This window comes from Bison bison, unplaced genomic scaffold, assembly GCF_000754665.1.
Source record: "Bison bison bison isolate TAMUID 2011002044 unplaced genomic scaffold, Bison_UMD1.0 scf7180017864519, whole genome shotgun sequence".
Lineage (NCBI taxonomy): Eukaryota > Metazoa > Chordata > Mammalia > Artiodactyla > Bovidae > Bison > Bison bison.
Window position 1 is genome coordinate 12851485 of NW_011495072.1, and position 21009 is coordinate 12872493.

At 37.5% G+C, this 21009-nt stretch overlaps 1 protein-coding gene across 2 annotated transcripts in view; it reads left to right on the top strand.

Annotated features, from left to right (window-relative positions):
- The window catches only part of VAV3 (vav 3 guanine nucleotide exchange factor), a 436414-nt gene that overhangs the window by 206870 nt on the left and 208535 nt on the right, over positions 1–21009 (top strand). For both annotated transcript variants that reach the window (XM_010830944.1, XM_010830945.1), the window contains exons 6-12: positions 2019–2111; positions 4680–4748; positions 7589–7692; positions 9321–9420; positions 15002–15097; positions 18492–18560; positions 20220–20306. In XM_010830944.1, coding sequence (XP_010829246.1) covers positions 2019–2111; positions 4680–4748; positions 7589–7692; positions 9321–9420; positions 15002–15097; positions 18492–18560; positions 20220–20306 — 618 coding nt within the window. The remainder of the gene's footprint in view (positions 1–2018; positions 2112–4679; positions 4749–7588; positions 7693–9320; positions 9421–15001; positions 15098–18491; positions 18561–20219; positions 20307–21009) is intronic.

The following is a 21009-nucleotide window of genomic DNA, read 5'->3' on the forward strand; positions in this document are numbered from 1 at the left end:
GGCTACAGTCCGTAGAGTTGCAAAGTGTTGGACACAACTGAAGTGCACAAAATGAGACATTGTGCAGTTCAGAACATCTATAGGGAATCTCTGGTCTAATCCTTTCATTTTACTAGTAGAAAAATCAAGTCTGAGAGGTAAAGGGCGTGCGACCCAGCTAAATAAAGCAGAGTGGCAATAGAGCATAATTTCAGGGAATCATAAAATTATACTGTTATGAAAGGAAATCTCTTACAAAGCAGATAAATCTACTTTAAATTTGATGTGGCATAAAATATATGTTAAAGAATATTTCTTCCTATTTGTTAGGAGTTGATATAAGGTATTTTTCTTTCTTTTGTTTCATTATACATCCCCTAGTATTTTTTTGCTATTTTATAAACTTATTTTCAGATATTACCATAGTCAATATGAGCCCACAAAACTATCTGCATGAAAATATGTAAAACATTCAGAATTACTTTGAATGATTTTATCATCTGTAATTTGAAATAGAAAAGAAAAAGTCAGTTGCTTAAACTTTTATGAACATAGTCTTTTTTTTTTACACAAAAGTCTTTCTTCATGAGCTAGGTGTAGTTTAGGTTTCTTGAGTACTTTGATGAATTTGCTCAGCTCTCTTTGACCTCTTGCATTTAATAAAAGGCTGACAAGTTGTCTGATGCCCAGGTAGGGAGCAGCAGCTTCTGTGGGTTGAAAACAGATTGGCTGGCCTGTGTTTGGTAAATGTCATAAATGTGTGCTTTAACCTGCTGTGCCAGCTGACTGGACACCTGTGGCAGCATTTTAAGTGTTTTAGGTGACAAAGTATTGTCTGTGCCCCCTTAAATTATCAGCTGCCTTGGGCACCAGCAGATTCCTCACTCTCTTTCCCCAGGACTGTCTTCACTGTGCTGACGGTGCTGGGCTGTCCGTGTCGCCCAGGGTGAGTGGTGATGATGGCAGAAGGCACAGGGCACGTCCAGTGCGCTCCTCAGGGTGTTAGGCGCTCCGCATGGGTTATCTCATTTACAGATCCTTGGGCTGGCTACTGTAATTTTGTTTTATAGATGAGAAAATCGAGACAGAGAAATTAGGTAACTTCTTCACAATGACAAGCTAAATGACAATAAAACTGGTCCTTGAACCCAATTCTATCTGATCCCCAAACCTTTGATCTTCCTACCATGTTCTTCTGCCTCTAGTCTTAAACACTTAGTAAAAACCAAACACCAAGATGTGAACTCTTGAAAAAATATTTTGAGATTTTTTTTTTACTTACCAAATATTCTTTTATGATTTTTGGGAGTTTTTCTATAGCACTTGTAAAGTATGCTGTACATTAAGAAAATGGTATTAGACCATTCATGATGTTTCCAGGTTGAGTTACATTTATAGTAAAACAGATGCTTCGGTTTAAAGAGAGTATACTCAAAGTATGTTTTTAATTATCTCAAACTTTTACATTTACATTGTTCAAATTTTTTTAAAAAGCAAAGTGTGTTAGTCATTCAGTCGTGTCCAACTTTTTGTGACACCACGCAGCCCGTCAGGTTCCTCTGTCCATGTAATTTTCCAGGCAAGAATAGTGGAGTGGGTTGCCATGCGCTTCCTCTAGGGGATCTTCCTGACTCAGAGATTGAAGCTGGGTCTCCTGCATTGCAGGCAGGTTCTTTACCATCTGAGCCACCAGGGAAGCCCTTTAAAAACAAAGATGCTTCACAAATGCAGTTCAATGTATCTTTAAGTTATTTGTGTTATTAGAATCGAAGGCCTGGGAATTCCCTGGTGGTCCAGTGGTTAGAACTCCATGCTTCCACTGAAGAGTACACGGGTTCCATCCGTGGTCAGCGGATTAAGATCCCACAAGCTGTGCAGCATGGCCTAAACGAAACAAAAGAACAAAAACAAACCAAAAAGAAATCATTATGTTGGAATGGAATGCTTAAAAATTAAATAATTTTTATTTCTGTCTTCTACTGAAGAGATTAATATATGAATTTGACTAAATAATTTTAATTTGAAAATTTTAATTGTAGAAATGTCCAGAAAATGATATACGAAGTTGCTGCCTAGCAGAAATTAAGCAGACAGAAGAAAAATATACAGAAACACTGGAGTCAATAGAAAAAGTAAGTCATTAGGTATTCTCAATTTTCAAGCACAGTAAGTCACCTACATATGAACCTTCATGTTGTGAACTTTCAAAGATGTGAGTGTATGTGACAGTTCCTATATGCCAGCTGTTGGACTGTACTTTTTGAGGTACTGCACTATAAGATTAAAAAAAATTTTTTTTAATGTGTATATTATTTGTGTGAAAGGTATTATAAACCTATTATAGTAAAGTACTATGTGGTTGATTGTGTTAGGTGGGTACCTAGGCTAACTGTTGAACTTAAATTGAATTTACTCATGCGCTTTCAGAATGGAACTCATTTGTATGTCAGGGACTTGCTGTACTGCTTTGTATAGTTAATGCCTTAGGCTCAATGTTTCTGCAGTGTCTGTGTATTCTGATATTCAGTATAATTTTTGATTTAAAGATCTCAAAGCAGATTTATTCATCCCACAATCCCACAATGATTTATTGATTTCTTAGTGTCTGAATGGCCCTAATTTAGGGACTGAGGGTATAGCCACCAACACAACAAAACTCTGTAGTTCTCCTGACTCTCATGGGAGGGTTTATAATTTAGGCAAGTAAGTATGTCAGGTGGTGATAAGTCCTCTGAAGAAAAATAAGGCAGAGGAAGGGGATAGTGAGAGATGGGGGAATCTGGTGTTATCTTATGTAGAGTGGTAATGGAAAGCCTCTATGGTCAGGTCGTATTTAAGCAGACAGCTGAGTGAATTGAGGAGTGAGCCATGTTAACATCCCAGAGCGGACAATCCCTGGGAGAAGGGCCCTCACATGGGACAGTGTTCAGTGTACTTCAAGGAACAGCAGCAGGCCGGGAGGCTGAGGCAGACTGAGTGCAGGGGAGCGGTGAGATTGGAAACCTGGTGAGCGCCCACGGCACAGGAGGCATATGGGAACACCCGGCTAAAAGCTGAAGTGTTTTGAGTAGCAAAAGTAATGGGATCTAATGCAAGTTTTTAATAGCTCATTCTGACTCTTGTCAGGCAAGGGTGGAAATTGGGGGAAATGTTAGAAGAATATTGCAATAATAAAGTTGACAGAAAGTGATAGTATTGGTAAAGGTGGTAGAGAGTAGTCAGATTCTGAATAAACTTTGAAAGTAGAGCCCAGTGGATTTGATGATGAGTTAGGTAAAGGGTGTATGGAAAAGAGCAATCAAGTACACCAGGTTTTTAGCATGATGACGATGGTGACTGAGATGGGAAAGGGTAGGTGTGTGATCATGAGTCTGCTGGGACCTGCTGAATTTGCAATACCTATTAGCTTCCAACGGGATGTGTTGAGGAAGAAGTTAGATATATGTGTCTGACATCTGGTGGAAAAGTTGAACTGATGTATAAACTGGGCCATTATCATTATGCAATGGTGTTTAAGGCCTTGGCACTAGAGGAAACCGCCAAGGGAATAAATGCTGATAGAGAAGAGGTTTAAGATCACTTCTGGTGACTTCCACATTTGGAGGCTAGGAGAATGAGAACCAGCAGACAGTTTGCAAGTTAAAAAAAAAAAAAATAGATGAAGGTGTGAAAGAGTTGTTTAAGACAATGAGAGGGTAAATGTGCTGGGATTATATAGTGTGAAGGTTCAGTTGAGTTTTGTGATTTTATTTTGAACTAGCTATTAATATAGCTTCTGTTTAACTTTTTAGGTACAGGCACAAAATATATGGAAAGCTAGATTTAACCGGGTTTTCATTTTTCCAGAAAAAAAGAAGAGAGAGTAAGGGTATTTGCAGGATAGTGATTCTGATGATGGCTCATGGAATGTACACTGGGTAAGAAGGGAAGTGAGGATATGAGGAACTGTGGGATGATCAGGGGATGGGCAGACCCAGTGGGCTGGAGAAGCCTTTGGAGGAAGAGCTGTAAATGTGGGAGGGTAGAAGTCAGAGAGTTGCTTGCTTCAAATTAATTCTCTGGAGCATATGCAGTGGTTGGTAATGGCAGGGTCTTGGGCTATGACCACAAGAGGAGCTCAGCTAGAATGGGGCACAGATTGTTGGAGTTCAAGGAACCAAGAAGCCAGGCTATTGGAAGGATCATCTACATAGTTACTGAAATGGTCAAAAAGAAAGATGGAGTAGCAATGGACCAGAGATATGATAGGCCAGGAACTAGAATTCCCAAGGAATGAAAGGGAGTGGTCCCTAAATTGCATAAGCAGATTGTTTATCTCAGGGATCTAGAATCTCCACAAAGCATGTGAGGGATATTTTATGTTAGTCCTCAAATATATCTCCAAAATGTTGCCATTGTTTGCCAGTTCAGCCAATGGCATTCTCTCTTCTTCTTTTTTTTTTTTTTCTTTTCTTAATTTTAGAAGCATTTATAGGCCAAATCTTTTATTTCATATTTTAAATATGTTAACCTGTATTTATGTCTTATATCTCTGTTCAAATGTTGAATCTTTATGACAGAGAAAATAGTTTCTGCTTTTTTCTTGGTATTCAAAAAACTGATTAATTTTCAATAAATATTTATTGCTCCTTGATGAAAAACTGTCATATGGATTAGGATAAGTTGTGATTAATTATTACCTCTCTCTTCTCTCCTGGTAGTATTTCATGGCACCATTGAAAAGATTTCTGACAGCAGCAGAATTTGATTCAGTATTCATCAACATTCCTGTAAGTAAAAATCGCTAGTAAAAATGGAGCTACACTTCTATAAAATCTTTATTTACGTAGTGGCTCTCTACTTGAACATTATATTCTCTAAGAAATTTAACCCAATTTTCTGCCTCCTGAGTTCTTATAGTCTTATTTTCTGGAAATAACTGTCATGTCATATTGTCAACCAAAAATCAATCAAAATGTATGCTGAACACAAATGAATAAGACTCATGTACTTAATTGTTTGTCATGACAAGGTAGCCCCAGTGAATCCCTGGTGTTACAGTCTCTTTGTCTCATGGGAGTTCCCTTCTGCCCCACTCCTTGCTCTCTCATTCTCTAGCCCCTCGACCCCATCTTACAGACACCGTCCTGGCTTCATCCCGCTCTTCCACTTACTGCCATTCCTACAGTTCCCTGTTCTCTGCTTTTTGGTGTTTTCTGCTTCTGGTTGTAACATAATAAACTTCCATTTCTGAAATACACCGTTTCCTTCTAATAAAATAATCTATTTTAATGATAAGATGTGAAGAACTTTTCTTCACATTTATACAATCATTACAAATTTCAGGGTACCTTACAATCCTAAAAGAATATTTACCAAGAAGCCTAGAAGCAAGCCAAGTGCAATACTGTATGCGGTCTTGCTAGGCAAGATTCAACTTCTTAGTCCTCCGGAATTGGCCTTGGTTTTAACATACAACTTTTATATACAATACATAAGCTTTGATGTACAGGCTTGCTTGTATCACCTGTGAGGTCCCTAATATTTTGATTCCTTTATATTTAGCGTTGCTGTGCATGAATTGATGAACTGTGGCATGTTGTCCTTGTCCCTGATTATGGCCACATGAAGGCATTCTTATTGATTTGTAACACAGAAGGAAGAAAAAGCTCACGATTATCAAATGAATGTTTAGCATAAAACAAGCCACACAGGAGGTTCCTTAAAAAACTGGAAATAGAACTGCCATATGACCCAGCAATCCCACTGCTGGGCATACACACCTAGGAAACCAGAACTGAAAGAGACACGTGTACCCCAATGTTCATCACTGCACTGTTTATTATAGCCAGGACATGGAAGCAACCTAGATGTCCATCAGAAAACCAATGGATAAGAAAGCTGTGGTACATATACACAATGGAGTCTTACTCAGCCATTAAAAAGAATACATTTGAATCAGTTCTAATGAGGTGGATGAAACTGGAGCCTATTATACAGAGTGAAGTAAGCCAGAAAGAAAAACACCAATATAGTATACTAACGCATATATATGGGATTTAGAAAGATGGTAACGATAACCCTGTATGCAAGACAGCAAAAGAGACACAGATGTATAGAACAGTCTTTTGGACTCTGTGGGAGAGGGCGAGGGTGGGGTGATTTGAGAGAATAGCACTGAAACATGTATATTATCATATGTGAAACAGATTGCCAGTCCAGGTTCAATGCATGAGACAGGGTGCTCAGGGCTGGTGCACTGGGATGACCCTGAGGGATGGGATGGGGAGGAAGGTGGGAGGGGATTTAGGATGGGGAATACATGTACACCTGTGGCAGATTCATGTCAATGTATGGCAAAACCAATACAATATTGTATAGTAATTAGCCTCCATCTAAAATAGATAAATAATAAAAAAAGAGAAAACAGATAACCAACAAGGACCTACTGTATAGCACAGAGAAGTATATTCAGTATTTTGGGATAATCTGTAAGGGAAAAGAATCTGTAAAAGAATATATATACGTGTGTGTGTGTGTGTGTGTGTATAACTGAATCACTGTGCTATATACCTAAAGCTAACACAACATTGTAAATCAACTATACTTCAATAAAAAATAAATTAACAAAAAAAACAAGCCACACATTCTAGGAAGATAAGTATCAAACCAGTTATACGCAGTCACCAGAACTTAGGACCTGTTTGACAGTCCTTACTCTAATGGCTTTTCCATGCTCCTCAAAAAAGTGATAGAGGAAAAAAAATAGTGATGAGACCAACATATTTGTGCTGTACTTATACCTGCTGAGGAAAGGCATGCCCTGCAGTCAATGTACGCTGCAGGCTACATGGGAAGAGGTGGTGGGAGAATTGACACTTTGACTTGAATCTCGTCGTTTCCCAGCTGTGGTATGCATTTTACCGTCTAACTGAAAATGACTTGGTTATCAGGAAAAATGTGAAATTCTTGAGTTTTGAGTTGCCCTATTAAACGGCCTACTACAATGTATTTGCTGCTTATTTATGCCATTAGCTGTCTGGTTTCAAGTAATTTAGTCTGATGATTGTTAGCTTAGCTCCAGGACACCACTAATTGACACAAGTACAAATCTACATTTTCATGTCCCAAGGACATGAATCATTACTTTATCCTGTCAATAAAACATTAAGCATTTGGATAGTTTTATTTAAAATTTTAAAGTGATTATAAAATGAAAATGAACTGTACATATTTTAATACAAGGAATAAATTACCCTTTAATAACTAGTGAGATAATTTCTCTTTCCACAGGACACTGACATTTTGAGTCAGATCTGAAATGGCTATTTCCCATGTACATGGCCTCTCTCTTCTCTCCCTCTCTCCTTCCCTTCCCCTCTCCTCTTCTCCTGCCCTCCTTACCTTTCCGTTTCCCCTTCTCTTTTCTTCCTCTTCTCTCTCCCCTCCCTTTTCTTCCCCTCCTCTTCTTCCTCTTTTTACTGATGGGAGCAGGTTTATATATTGAGGGCATTCAGCATATCCTTGAGTGGCAAGTCTGGCAACAATAGGGATGCTGGGCTCCAGGTGATGGTTTGGTTTTTTTTGGTTCTGATTCCTAATTTCTCCTGCTGTTGTTTTCTTTTCTAAGGAACTTGTGAAAGTTCATCGGAACCTAATGCAAGAGATTCATGATTCCATTGTGAATAAAAATGACCAGAACTTGTATCAAGTTTTCATTAACTACAAGGAAAGGTAACTTTTGGGTTTTAAACTTCGTGGCTATTAGTTTGTAATTACAGTCAGGGTTAGTATTAAAGTTTCTCATAAACAGCTGTAAATATGGTTCATTAAGATACTATGTGCAAAGTAATTAGAACATGGGACAGTTAATCTCAGGGTGGTGGTTGAGCTCTCTCTATATATACCAGGAAAAAAGAAAAAGAAAAAAAGAGTTCAAGTTTTGCACTGAAAACCAGAAAGTGTAGGTTCTTGTACACACCTATCACTCTTGAGTCCTGTACATAGACTTCAGGAGGTCATCTTAACTCTCTGAGCCTCCTTTTCTTAGTCCGTAAATGTTAGGGGTACATTAGTTGGTACTTACTGCTTTTTCCAACTCTAATAGCTTATAATTCTCTATTTTGGAGTATTAGATTCACAGGCAAAGTCAATTTCTCTTTCGGAGTTTGAAAAAAATCTTCTGAGCAATTCACATGAATTAGAAGTACCAAGGAATTTTGCTTAAAATATAACACTCTCTTTTTGAATCAAGCCCTATAGTTCATAGTACCCAGAAGTGGCTAATTAACTGCTTTGCGTCAACATTAGATAAATATTAATGTGGTATTTTTTTCCACCAGAGAGCTACAAGAAACAATAAATTAACCAGACTCTCTGCAAAAATTGTTGTCACTCCAGAGATACCCTTCCTGAAGTAGACTCAGACCCCATGCAGTATGAATGGTCTCCTACCCAGCACAGCTCAGGCCTCGCATTCCTACTTTTCAGATAATGTATTTTTCTTAATTAAAAAGTGGGAAGGAGTAGGAAGTTTATTAATGAGTGGAGCTTTAACTAGTGATTACAGTGAGATTGTAGTAGAAAATAAAACTGTTCCTGAGTGAGCATAAACAGTGTAAAAGTTGATCTCTAATAGAAACTTGAACAGAAACTTTAATTTTGTTTTTGATGTATATATGTACTCCAATAGTGTGTGTGTGTGCATGCTAAGGGTCTGACTCTCTGCAACCCCATGGGCTGCAGCCCTCCAGGCTCCTCTGTCCATGGAATTCTCCAGACAAGAATACTGGAGTGGATTCCCATTTGCTACTTTAGGAGATCTTCCTGACCAGGGATAGAACCTGAATCTCTTGTGTCTCCTGCATTGGCAGGCAGTTTCTTCACCACTAGCACACCTGGCAAGCCCACTCCAACAATATGAACAGTCATTAAGTTTGATTGTAAAATCCACCTGCTATGACAATTGTACATGGAATCAATTCCATTCAAATTTGGAAATTAAAAATAGTCACTTTTAATACCATAAATATGAGTGACCCTAATTCTGGAACTGTATGTGTGCATGTGCTCAGTCACTAAGTTGTGTCTGACTCTTTGTGACCCCATGGACTTAGCCCGCAGGCTCATCTGTCCATAGGATTTTCTAGGTAAGAATGCTGTGAGTGTGGTGTGTGTTCAACAAAACGAGAAAACTGAGGTTCTGAGCAATCTGTCCAGGGTTACCTAGAAAGTAAGAAGTGCAGGGTGAGTGAGATTTGCTTTGGTTATAGGTAACTGTGGATTTAAGTAGATGGATTTCCTCTTCTACTTTAATCTTGCCTTTTTGTCCTCAGCTTCCTTTCTCTATCTTTTCCTTTCAGGTTGGTTATTTACGGGCAGTACTGCAGTGGCGTGGAGTCGGCCATCTCTAGTTTAGACTACATTTCTAAGACAAAAGAGGATGTCAGACTGAAATTAGAGGTGCCTGTTTATTTTTTGTTTGTATGTGTCATAGAGTAATATAAACTATAACAATATATTTCTTCTTGTGATCATTGCAACTGTAAATTTCCATGAATTCTAAGTGTGATTTCATAAAATATTAGATAGCCCTCTAAAATAATAATGTGGCAGTAATAATAACAGTAGTAACATAGATTTATGGCTTTTTTATATGGATTATCTCATTAGGCCCTCATGACTGTCAGATACATACAATTAATTTTCTTATCTTATGAATAAGGAAGCCAAGGTTCAGAGAGATTATGAGTAATTTACCCAGGGAAGTAAAAGGTACAGGGTGAGTAAGATATATGTGAGATAATCTATACATAGATTTAGATTGTTTAGTAAAAATATAAGATATGTATGGGCAGGTGTATAAAAAGGGCATGGATATTGCCCATAAGAAGTAAGACAAGACACATACACATATGGTGAGATTAAGTAGTAAGCACTCTTTGCCAGGGCTCCATGAGTAAGACTGAGTAATTACTTCAGTATGGTTAGACTATAGAAGATTTATCTAAAGAGGTGGCATTTGAATTAGGTCACTAATGAATGGGGTAGGTCTTGATAGGTGAGATTCCTTGTAGAGAATTCTGTAAGAATTGGTATGTCTTGACCAGAAGAGTCAGGAAAGGTTGAGAAATGGCAAGTAGATCAGTATGAACAAAGCACCTGGTAATAATGGAAAATAAGTCTGGAAACTGTGTTGTCATTTTTTTTTTTTTTTTGGTACATCTTTTTTTCCCCCATAAGAAGGATTTGCAATTTCAAAAAACTTTTGAAAAATGATTATTTCTGTGTTATATGAATTGTCATTTCAAATATATTATCCATATGTTTGGATCTTCTTAAAGTTCAGGTAGAGATGTATAATCCATTCTTGGGTGACTGTGGGTGGCTTGGTTGGCCCTCTCATACCCTCCTTGCTGCTGATTGTTGGGTTTAACCACAAGGTCAGGTGATAAACAAGGAAAAATAGAGGATTTTCAAATGACAGCCCCTTCACTGTTGAGCATATCTGGTCTGATTTCCTAACTCATAATTCCCACAAAGGGGAGCTATTGGTGAGAAACTTTGCACATCAACAGGCTACCAGGTAACTGTACTAATTTTATATCATAGATCCTTTCTTACCTCTTACAATCCCTTGATGATGTGGATCTTGTGTTTGGAGATGTTTTGAGTCACCACTGAATGACATCCTTACCACCTTATTAGCTCAAAGGGCTTCTGCTCCTCTTTTTTTTTTTTAATTATTATTATTATTTTTACTTTACAATATTGTATTGGTTTTGCCATACATTAACATGCATCCGCCTCGGGTGAACACGTGTTCCCCATCCTGAACCCCTCTCCCACCTCCCTCCCCATACCATCCCTCTGGGTCATCCCAGTGCACCAGAGCACCGAGCCTCATAAGTTTAAAACTGTAGGACATCTTGAGTCAAATTAAAATATGATGGTCAAGTTAAAACTTTACAACTTACACAGTGATTACCTAATGAAGCTACCATTAAGGCAGTATTTTTAAAATAAAGATACATAATTTTCATTCAAGAGAAGAGTCAGCAAGTGGACAATCAAACCTTCATTATATTCTCAACATTATTTTTGAATGTTACTCTCCCTTCTTTTCAGAGTCACTGTCAAAATCCTGCCCAATAAGCACACCTTCAATCTCTAGAGTTATAGTTTCTATAGTCATTGTAAATCTTAGGGAAAGAGAGACCCTCAGACTGAGTTTGAAGGCTGAGTGTGAGGTGATGCTGGTTGTCTTTTCCCCAGCTGAAATGCCCTTATTTCTAACCATGGGCCTGATTTGGAAATATTTAATCAAATACTTACTATAAGCCTTCAAAACATAGTCTTTGCTAAAACAGTCTTCTGCAAGTCCCAGCATGGGAGCGGGAAAGCTCCTTTATAATTGGTTTCTTTGTGCCTCCCTCATGTTTTCTGTTTTGTGGTTATTTTTATTCTTGATGATTTCTGCCTTTTTTCACCCTTATTGTAGAACCAAAGTAACATGGGGTGAAGGGTAATGGAGTCCCATTACCTTGCTATAAAAGGTAGCTCGTCCCTATTTCAATTTCTTTTCTATTAGGATTAAGAGTTGAGGCCAAGCACTTGACTGGATGTTGTGGAAGAATCATTTCTACCCTTTATTTACTTTCAATACTAATGAACATTTTACCTTTATGGGGTCTCAGCCCCCCAACTGTAGTTAATGCCAGCAGTGTTAGATTCTTTACTTCTTGAGCCTATAACTTAGAACTTGAATTAATTTTACCCCAAAAGTTTTAAACTGATTTCCATACATAAAGTGAATTTTAAATGTATATCATTTTCATTCTTAACACTGTGTTAAGATGGCATAACATAACAAGTGTAAGATACAACCTCAGTTTCCAAGGAACTTAAAATGCAGCTGGCAAAATGAGACCCATTCATTACAATAATATTAGCACTTTGACCTCCTATTTGAGACTTATGATCCAGAACTTGTTACAAGCTATGGAAGCAAGAAATCAGTGAAATAGTTATCCATCCAGTGAACCGCAGCAATTTACAAGACATAAGCTAACATGTCAGGATGTGTGCCCAGTTCCTGCCTGAGAACTCTAGTCAAACACACAAACTCAATATGGTCATTGGAGCTACTGGTGTTTGTTTCCGTAGTCCTGATAATATATCTTCCATGTTCTGGAAAAGCTAAGTATGGGCAAAATGGAAACAAGAGTATGGTCTTAAATACAACTCCTTCCATGAACTGGAAAGTTCCTTGGTCTTGGTTATGTAATTGTCTTAGGATTTTGGACTTACTAGGTTGCTCACAAATAAAAATATTTTTATGGCACCTTGCTTTTTTTTTTTGAATGAAATCATGAATATGTGAGTGACAGTAAAATCAGAAAATCAACCTGTTCAAGGTCATACAGCCAAGAGTTGCCAAACTTGATTTAAATTCAGGCTTTGACACTACAAATTCAAAGTACTCTCCTTAAAGTTGTAGTTAACATCAAAAGAATGAGCCAGTTAATACTATTTTTCAGTAAACTTTTAAGAAAGTTGAGTGTGAGATTAAAAAAATAATATTGGTGGCTTTAAAAACTTTGAATTCAGTAGTGGGTTTATATTTTAGCAAATTTTTGGAGTCAGTCATTCGATTTAATGCATTTCAACTAACAAATTCTTAAGAGGTATAAAAATATATTCAGTGTAGTCACTCAGTTCTGACTCTTTGCGAACCCATGGTCTGCAGCATGCCAGGCCTCCCTGTCCATTGCCAACTTCCAGAGGTAGTCAAACTCATGTCCATTGAGTCGGTGATGCCATCCAACCATCTCATCCTCTGTCATCCCCTTCTCATCCTGCCTATAATCTTTCCTAGCATCAGGGTCTTTTCAAATTAGTCAGTTCTTTGCATCAGGTGGCCAAAGTATTGGAGTTTCAGCTTCAGCATCAGTCCTTCCAATGAATATTCAGGACTGATTTCCTTTAGGCTGGATGGTTGGATCTCCAGTCCAAGGGACTCTCAAGAGTCTTCAACACCACAGTTCAAAAGCATCAATTCTTCGGCGCTCAGCTTTCTTCACAGTCCAACTCTCACATCCATACATGACTACTGGACAAACCATAGATTTGACTAGACAGACCTCTGTTGGCAAAGTAAGGTCTCTGCTTTTTAATAAGCTGTCTAGGTTGGTTGGTCATAGCTTTTCTTCCAAGGAGCAAGCATCTTTTAATTTCATGGCTGTAGTCACCATCTGCACTGATGTTGGAGCCCAAAAAATTAGTCTGTCACCGTTTCCATTGTGTTCCCATCAATTTGCTATGAAGTGATGGGACCAGATGCCATGATCTTAGTTTTCTGAATGCTGAATTTTAAACCAACTTTTTCACTCTCTTCTTTCACTTTCATCAAGAGGCTCTTTACTTTTTCGCTTTCTGCCATTAGTGTGGTGTCATCAGCATATCTGAGGTTATTGATATTTCTCCGGGCAATCTTGATTCCAGCTAGTGCTTCATCCATTTCAACATTTCTCATGATGTACTCTGCATGTAAGTTAAATAAGCAGGGTGACAATATACAGCCTTGACGTACTCCTTTCCTGATTTGGAACCAGTCTGTTGTTTGTTCCATGTCCAGTTCTAACTGTTGCTTCTTGACCTGCATACAGATTTCTCAGGATGCAGGTCAGGTGGTCTGGTATTCTTATCTCTTTCAGAATTTTCCACAGTGTATCATGATCCATACAGTCAAAGGCTTTGGCATAGTCAATAAAGCAAGTAGATGTTTTTCTGGAACTCTCTTGTTTTTCTGATGATCCAACAGATGTTGGCAATGATTCTACTGCTTTTTCTAAATCCAGCTTGAACATCTGGAAGATCACGGTTCATATACTGTAGAAGCCTGGCTTGGAGAATTTTGAGCATTATTTTTCTAGTGTGTGAGATGACTGCAATTGTGCGGTAGTTTGAGCATTCTTTTGCATTGCCTTTCTTTGGGATTGGAATGAAAACTGACCTTTTCCAGTCCTGTGGCCACTGCTGAGTTTGCAAATTTTCTGGCATATTGATTGAAGCACTTTCACAGCATCATCTTTTAGGATTTGAAATAGCTCAATTGGAATTCCATCACCTCCACTAGCTTTGTTCGTAGTGATGCTTCCTAAGGCCCACTTGACTTCACATTCCAGGATATCTGGCTCTAGGTGAGTGATCACACCATTGTGATTATCTGGGTTGTGAATATCTTTTTTGTATAGTTCTTCTGTGTATTCTTGCCACTTCTTCTTAATATCTTCTGCTTCTGTAAGGTCCCTACTATTTCTGTCCTTTATTGTGCCCATCTTTGAATGAAAAGTTCCCTTGATATCTCTAATTTTCTTGAAGAGATCTCTGTTCTTTCCCATTCTATTGTTTTCCTCTATTTCTTCCTGACTGAGGAAAGTGTTCTTATCGCTCCTATATAAAAATATATTAGGAAAGATATTATATATTTAATGACAATAATGAAAAGACCCACAAAGCACAGAGAGATAGAACAGTTTTGATTGAGACTAACACCCTAGAAGTAAAGCTCTTCAAGACGGTGGTGGATTTTGCTGGAAATTAGAGAAAGCACATGGCAGCTGGTGAGAACCAAATGAACCAAAGTCATGATGGTGGGGAAGGCACATAATGGGTCTGATGAATGCGACTTGTTCTTGATTCCTGGTCCATAGGCCTGCTTGGAGAGACTGGTGAAAGGTTAAGTGCTAAGTGGAAGAAGATGCTGAAGGATCACTAGAGAAAATAATTTCCATGTGTAGAATAGGTCTATGTATATATTCTTATTTAGAGCTGAAATGATGCAAGTTTTGTTTGTTTGTTTTGGTTTTTCTTTGATGATACTTCCTTTTTTTTAAAAAAAGGGGGATCATTAAGGAAAAGAGCAAAATATTTATTGTATAATAGCAGTTTTGCTTATGGCTTTTGCATCTTTTAATGTTTGTATTATGACTTCGTTTGGTAAAACTAACAAAGTTAAATTAAAAAAAATATATTTCATTAGGAATGTTCTAAAAGAGCAAACAATGGGAAATTTACTCTTCGAGATTTGCTTGTGGTTCCTATGCAGCGTGTTTTGAAGTATCACCTTCTCCTTCAGGTATGTAACTTAAAATTGTTTGTTCATTCATTAATTCAACCAAACATTAATGAAGCATCAATTATGCTCAGAAACGTGATATTTAGAGCCCTTTCCCCTTACATTTTTCAATTATGAGGATGGCTAAATGGGAAATAATAGAACAGCTGGAAAAGTTTTCCTCCTTTTGTGTGAAGGTAATTCTGTATCTTTCATAAAGCTATGTTTTATGTCTTGCAAACAGAAGTGGCTCCAAAAAATTTTAAAAATTAAAAAACACGCAAAACAAATACAAATATCCCTTCAACAACCTAGTCTTCTGTTGTTAGCAGTAATCATTGATAGAATCTCAATGTTGTGATACACTTGAGTTTTGGCAGGTTAATTGTGTTAGAACTTGGGCCTTATAACCATAAATGAAAGAGAATTGTGTCACATTCTGTGTTGCTTTCTGCTATACTAAATTATAATAAGACTACATTTATTTTGAAGTGATTCTTGTTATAACCCCAAAGCTTATGGTTTCCATGGTTAGTCCTCTAATGAGGGTGGAGAGTCTTATAAATTTAATTTGATAGCTGTACCAGGAGACTCATTCGTTCTGCTCCAAAGAAATGTCTTACTGTATTAGTCTGTCATCTCTGCTGATGCTTGTGAAATGTCATTTTAAAAAGATCTACTACCTGTATGTGAATATAATTCTGAATTTGCTGTGCTTTATACATCTTGTATATTAAATTTCTTGAACTGTAGCTGCAAAATTATTAGTCATTTCTATTTTTGTTCTACTGAGAAATCAGAAAAATTCCAACCCTGATTATTCCTTAAAAATGCATTAAAACATTTATGAGACCTAAACTCAAAGAAACTTAATCAAATTGCATTTTATGAAAAAATAATAAGGAAGACTTAGGCAGTCAGTTTCTGAGATATCATGAAACTAAAAACATATCACAGAAGAAAATGATAATTTATTTTGTAACTTTGGGATAGTCAAATATTGATTGAAGAACTTAAAAGGTACAGTTTTCAAGAAATACCTATTTTGGTCACTTAAAAGATTTTAGACATAAAAGTATAAAATATGACCATACCTTTTAGAAAATCAGCAAACTTTTTTTTTACCTTAACTTCTCTTGGGTTGTTTGATATTTTAAATTTCAAAAGTATATTTAGTTTCATGATGGTTTTTTTTAAGTAGGGAAAGTTTTATCTGGGATACCACACTTAGATAAAAATTCTAGAAATGTTTTTCCATCTCAAAATAATATAGAGTAGAATTAGTTTGTCTACTGTTTAGAAATATGTTGAGTACATGTGGTGTGAATTGAACATTTTCTACTTACTACTGTGTTTTAGTGGGTAAATAATTTTTGAAATGCCTTATGATTTGCAATCACAGATTTATAAAATTAAAATATTTTATTGTGGGATTTGAAACTTTGAGAACACTTTACTTTTATTATTTAATAGAGGAAAAGCAAAAATAGAAATGAATATAAGTGTGACAAGTTTATTATATTTAACAGATTTGATGTTTATAGGTTCTGTTTACTAAAAACACTAATGGTTTTGAACTCAGCAAAGACTTCTGAATGGCTTCCATGTTCCACATTATAGTGTGAGACTCTCAACAATATAAAACTGCCCTCCTCACACTGACAAATCTCACTGTTTAGATAGGGAAAATGAAAAGTAATTTGCCAAATACAGTACAATGTGATAAGTATGTACAAAGGTGGTACAAATAAAGACCTAGTTAATTATGGCTTGAATAGAGGCCTCTGTCATAGAAAGCTTCACAGAGGAGCTATTCTTGAGTTGAGCTTTGAAGGAAGAATAACGGTTTGACAGGTGGATTAGAGAGAAAGGGCTTTAGAGGAGAGAAAACACCATGCCTCATGGGATCAGATATTAGAACGTGTTTTGAGAATTGCAATTAATTTAGTGGAAATAGGACATAGGTTGTTTGAATGGAAGTGAGGAGAGAAGTTGAGGGAGGTTTGCAGAATTCATATATCATGAGGCATCTATGGAGAATGGATGACAGCCTGAAGCTTTTGTGGGTTTCCCAGAAGTTCAAATAACAGGATCTAACTTACATTTAGAGATTCAACTCTGATGTCAGTAGAGTGAATAGATTAGCAAGGAAATAATAGAATAGTCAATAGTGAATAGAGTAGTGAGGAAAGACTGCAAGGTGGAAGATGAAACAGAAGCCTGTTTGAAAAAGAGCAGTGACTTGAACCAAGGTAGTGGCAGTGGGGGTGGTTGCAAGGAGAAGGATAAAGTTAGCATCAACAGAACTTGTGAGAGAGAGAGAGAGGGAAGAGTCAGGGGTACCTGTTAGGTTTTGGCTTAAGTGATAAAGGTGCCAACATTCAGTAAAATATAAACAGGAACAAGAGTAGGAATGTGGGTGAAGGTTCATTACATTTGGACGTGCTAGACTTGAGGGTCTTGTGAGATACCAAGTAGAACTATTTAAAATAGGACATTTGCGTCTGGGACTCAGGCGTGAATTCTGGATTGAGCACATTCGTTTGAGAGTGAACAGTCCCACTAGGTAATAGGTGATGCGATGGCAATGGTTGTGATAGAATTCATAGAGTATGTAAAGTAAGAATAACAGAAGACCAAGGTGAAAATCTAAGGAACAATAACTGATTTCTAAGGTGCAGACAAAGAAAGAAGAAACTTGAAAGACTGATGAATAGGCTGACATTTAAGATGAACTAACAAGTAACAGGATGCTGAAGCTGAAACTCCAGTACTTTGGCCACCTCATGTGAAGAGTTGACTCATTGGAAAAGACTCTGATGCTGGGAGGGATTGGGGGCAGGAGGAGAAGGAGATGACAGAGGATGAGATGGCTGGATGGCATCACCGAGTCGATAGACATGAGTTTGAGTGAACTCTGGGAGTTGGTGATGGACAGGGAGGCCTGGCGTGCTGCGGTTCATGGGGTCACAAAGAGTTGGACACGACTGAGCGACTGAACTGAACTGAACAAGTAACAGTAATAGCAGTAAACAGAAGAGCATAATGCCCTGAGACATAATAGCCATCAGAATTAAAAATAGTAATGAAGGCAAGTTGGACGATGAATGAAAAGCATCTGTCAGTTGTCAGGAGGGGATCTTTCCTAACATCTGGCAAGAGTGTCAGTGTGATAGTGGGGGATAGAATTCAAGTTCAACTTTGAAAGGAAAACTTTCTGACCGTCATCTCGTGTTCTTCTGATGTCTAGTTGATCTTCTTACAGTTTGAAATTTATGATGAAAACAGAGCCTGGGTATGTCAGATTTATCACTTTATGGTGCAAATAATGATAAAATGGTTTATTTGTAAAATGTTTTCCTTAGTTTTTGTTTTAATTTGATGGAAGTAGTACTAAACCGTATCTTCCAAATAGGAGCTGGTCAAACATACCACTGATCCTATGGAGAAGGCAAATCTGAAACTGGCTCTTGATGCAATGAAGGTAAGAGGAATGCATCATTAACTTGTTTGTATTTCTCATTCTTACTGGAAAGCAGTGACTACAAACTGCTAATACATATGTATGATATGCTAATAGGAATTATAATATCTATAAGTGTTTATGTAGTTTTATTGTTAGTGGGGAGAGCTGGATATTTTTAACTGAAATTAATATCCTTGCATGGATTTAATTATTGGACAAAAACTAAAACCAAGAGGTATATTAAAATAACTTTTGTTGTTTATGAAAGCATGTTCCCTTCCATAATCACCAGGAATGATTAAATAGAAAGGTTTTATTTCACATTCTTTTTATGGCTACTGGTAGAAAACTGTTGACTTATGCAAGCAGCAGGTTAGCTAATGACTTCAGAACACTGGTGTGACTTGTTTTCCTCAAGTGAGGATGTCTGCCATGTTTATCTTCATGGATGTTGTACGTCAGTAAAGTGGATCAATCTGGGTTTCTATTTCTGGTAAATCTGAAAATTAAGAACTTTTGATACAAGTAGATAAAGGCAGACATTTTGAACATAGTGGGCAATGCATAAAACCCCAATTTCCATGCTATGCTGGACTTAGACTTTGCAAGAAATAATATTTGCCCCAATTTACAACATACCCAAGTATTTGTTCTGGAGACAAAATGCCAACATGACTCTACTCAAAGCAATGCATAATGCTTACCCGTGTCCCTGTGCGAATCTCAGTGTTAGCTCTGCTGTTTAGGTGACTTGAATACCATGCCAGGAAGCAGCACACGATTATTTATTATTATTAAAAAAGAGATACCAAGTTTCCAGTTTTTTAAAGAAATCTCTTACAGAGATATTCTATGAAAAATCGGGCTTTCATTTAGAACAAAGTTAGGAACTGCTTTTTGTGTGAGTTCTGTTCCTGCTGTTGCCGATGAATATAAGAGGATAGGGGAAAAAAGAAAAAGAACCCAGAAAACAGGAAAAATCTGGAGCACCTATAATAAAAATAGCTGGTTACAGTATGGAAAGATTAGCTAATGTTTCCTCAAATATGAGAAAAGATGTTTCAAAATAGGTAAAGGCATGTGGAAAAGCAAGACCAGCGTTGTTTGTGCTCTTTCCTTCCTTTTCTCCCGCCCTGGTTTCTCTCCTCTTCTTTCCTTCCCCTTTATTAACTCTTTGAAATTGACCTGGCACCACTGACTTAATGCTCCCCAGAACTAAGACACTTAATTAGTTACAGACAACAGCCTTGCTGGATTCATTGTCTCACTTTTAGTTACTTTTCTGTCCTGTCTAATCCTTCATGATTGTCCTCCTAACTCAAGTACAAGTGTGACTCCCTCAAGGTCAGCGTTTGAAATTTACATGCTCCCGACCTGGTTTCCTTTTTGTTGTTCTGCATGGCAGCTTATTTTGTTTGTTTAGTGTTTGATCTTCCCTCTCCTCAAGGGTGTGGTAAAGGACAGGGCTTCAGTCTTCCCAGCTGTACTCCAGACGGTTTTAAATTGCTTTAGAGATGCAGCTTTGATTGACTGGGCTTTCATTTCATTGTCGTTGAAAAGTTATGGCGGTAACTTTTATCACTAATGAAATTAATGATGTGTTTCTTTTCAAACAGTGCTCATCTCTTGTCTGATCTTATTGTGCCTTCTTTTTCTCCCCTTCTCTTTATTCTTTAGGACTTGGCACAATATGTGAATGAAGTGAAAAGAGATAATGAGACCCTTCGTGAAATTAAACAGTTTCAGCTATCTATAGAAAATTTGGTACGTAATTATCATTCCATCCAGCTTCTCTAACCCACAGCTTGGGGGACATTCTAGGAGTTGTTTTTGAAGAAAAAATAATTTACCTTCAAGTTTCTGTTATTCTAGATTTTTTCTGACTTCTGTTTGACAGAGTCCACAGGGATGAATGTTCAGTGGCATCTGTGACACATTGCTCTCCAGGGACCTTCTGCCATCGCTTGTCCCTAATCACATTGTGATACCTCTGCCCCTAGTAGTCCCAACTCTAAACACTGGATCCATTTTTTTCTCTTCTTATCCTCACCCCCATACATACTCATGGTAGAGCCCTGTTAATATATTCATTTTATGTATAGTTACTGGGTGACTGCTGTGTGCCAGATGTTTTGCTTGGGGCTGGGGCTGTAACTATGAGCAATATGATCTCATGGGTGAAGAGACAGTAAAAAGAGAGTTTAAAACTACTCTATTGAGATGAATGCTGTGAACAGGTTGCTGCAACAGAGGCTAGTGAGGGGAGTCCTAGTTTAGATAAGATGCTCCGGAAAAGTCCTTCTGAGGCATTTCTCATTTGAGCATGAAGGATGAGAAGAAGCCAGTGGCATGAAGGTCTGTACAGAGAGGATTCCAGGCAGGAGCCATAGCAAGTGAAATGCCCAGAAATGGGCAAGAGCCAGGAGACTTTCCTGGTGGTCCAGTGGTTAAGACTCTGTGCTTCCAC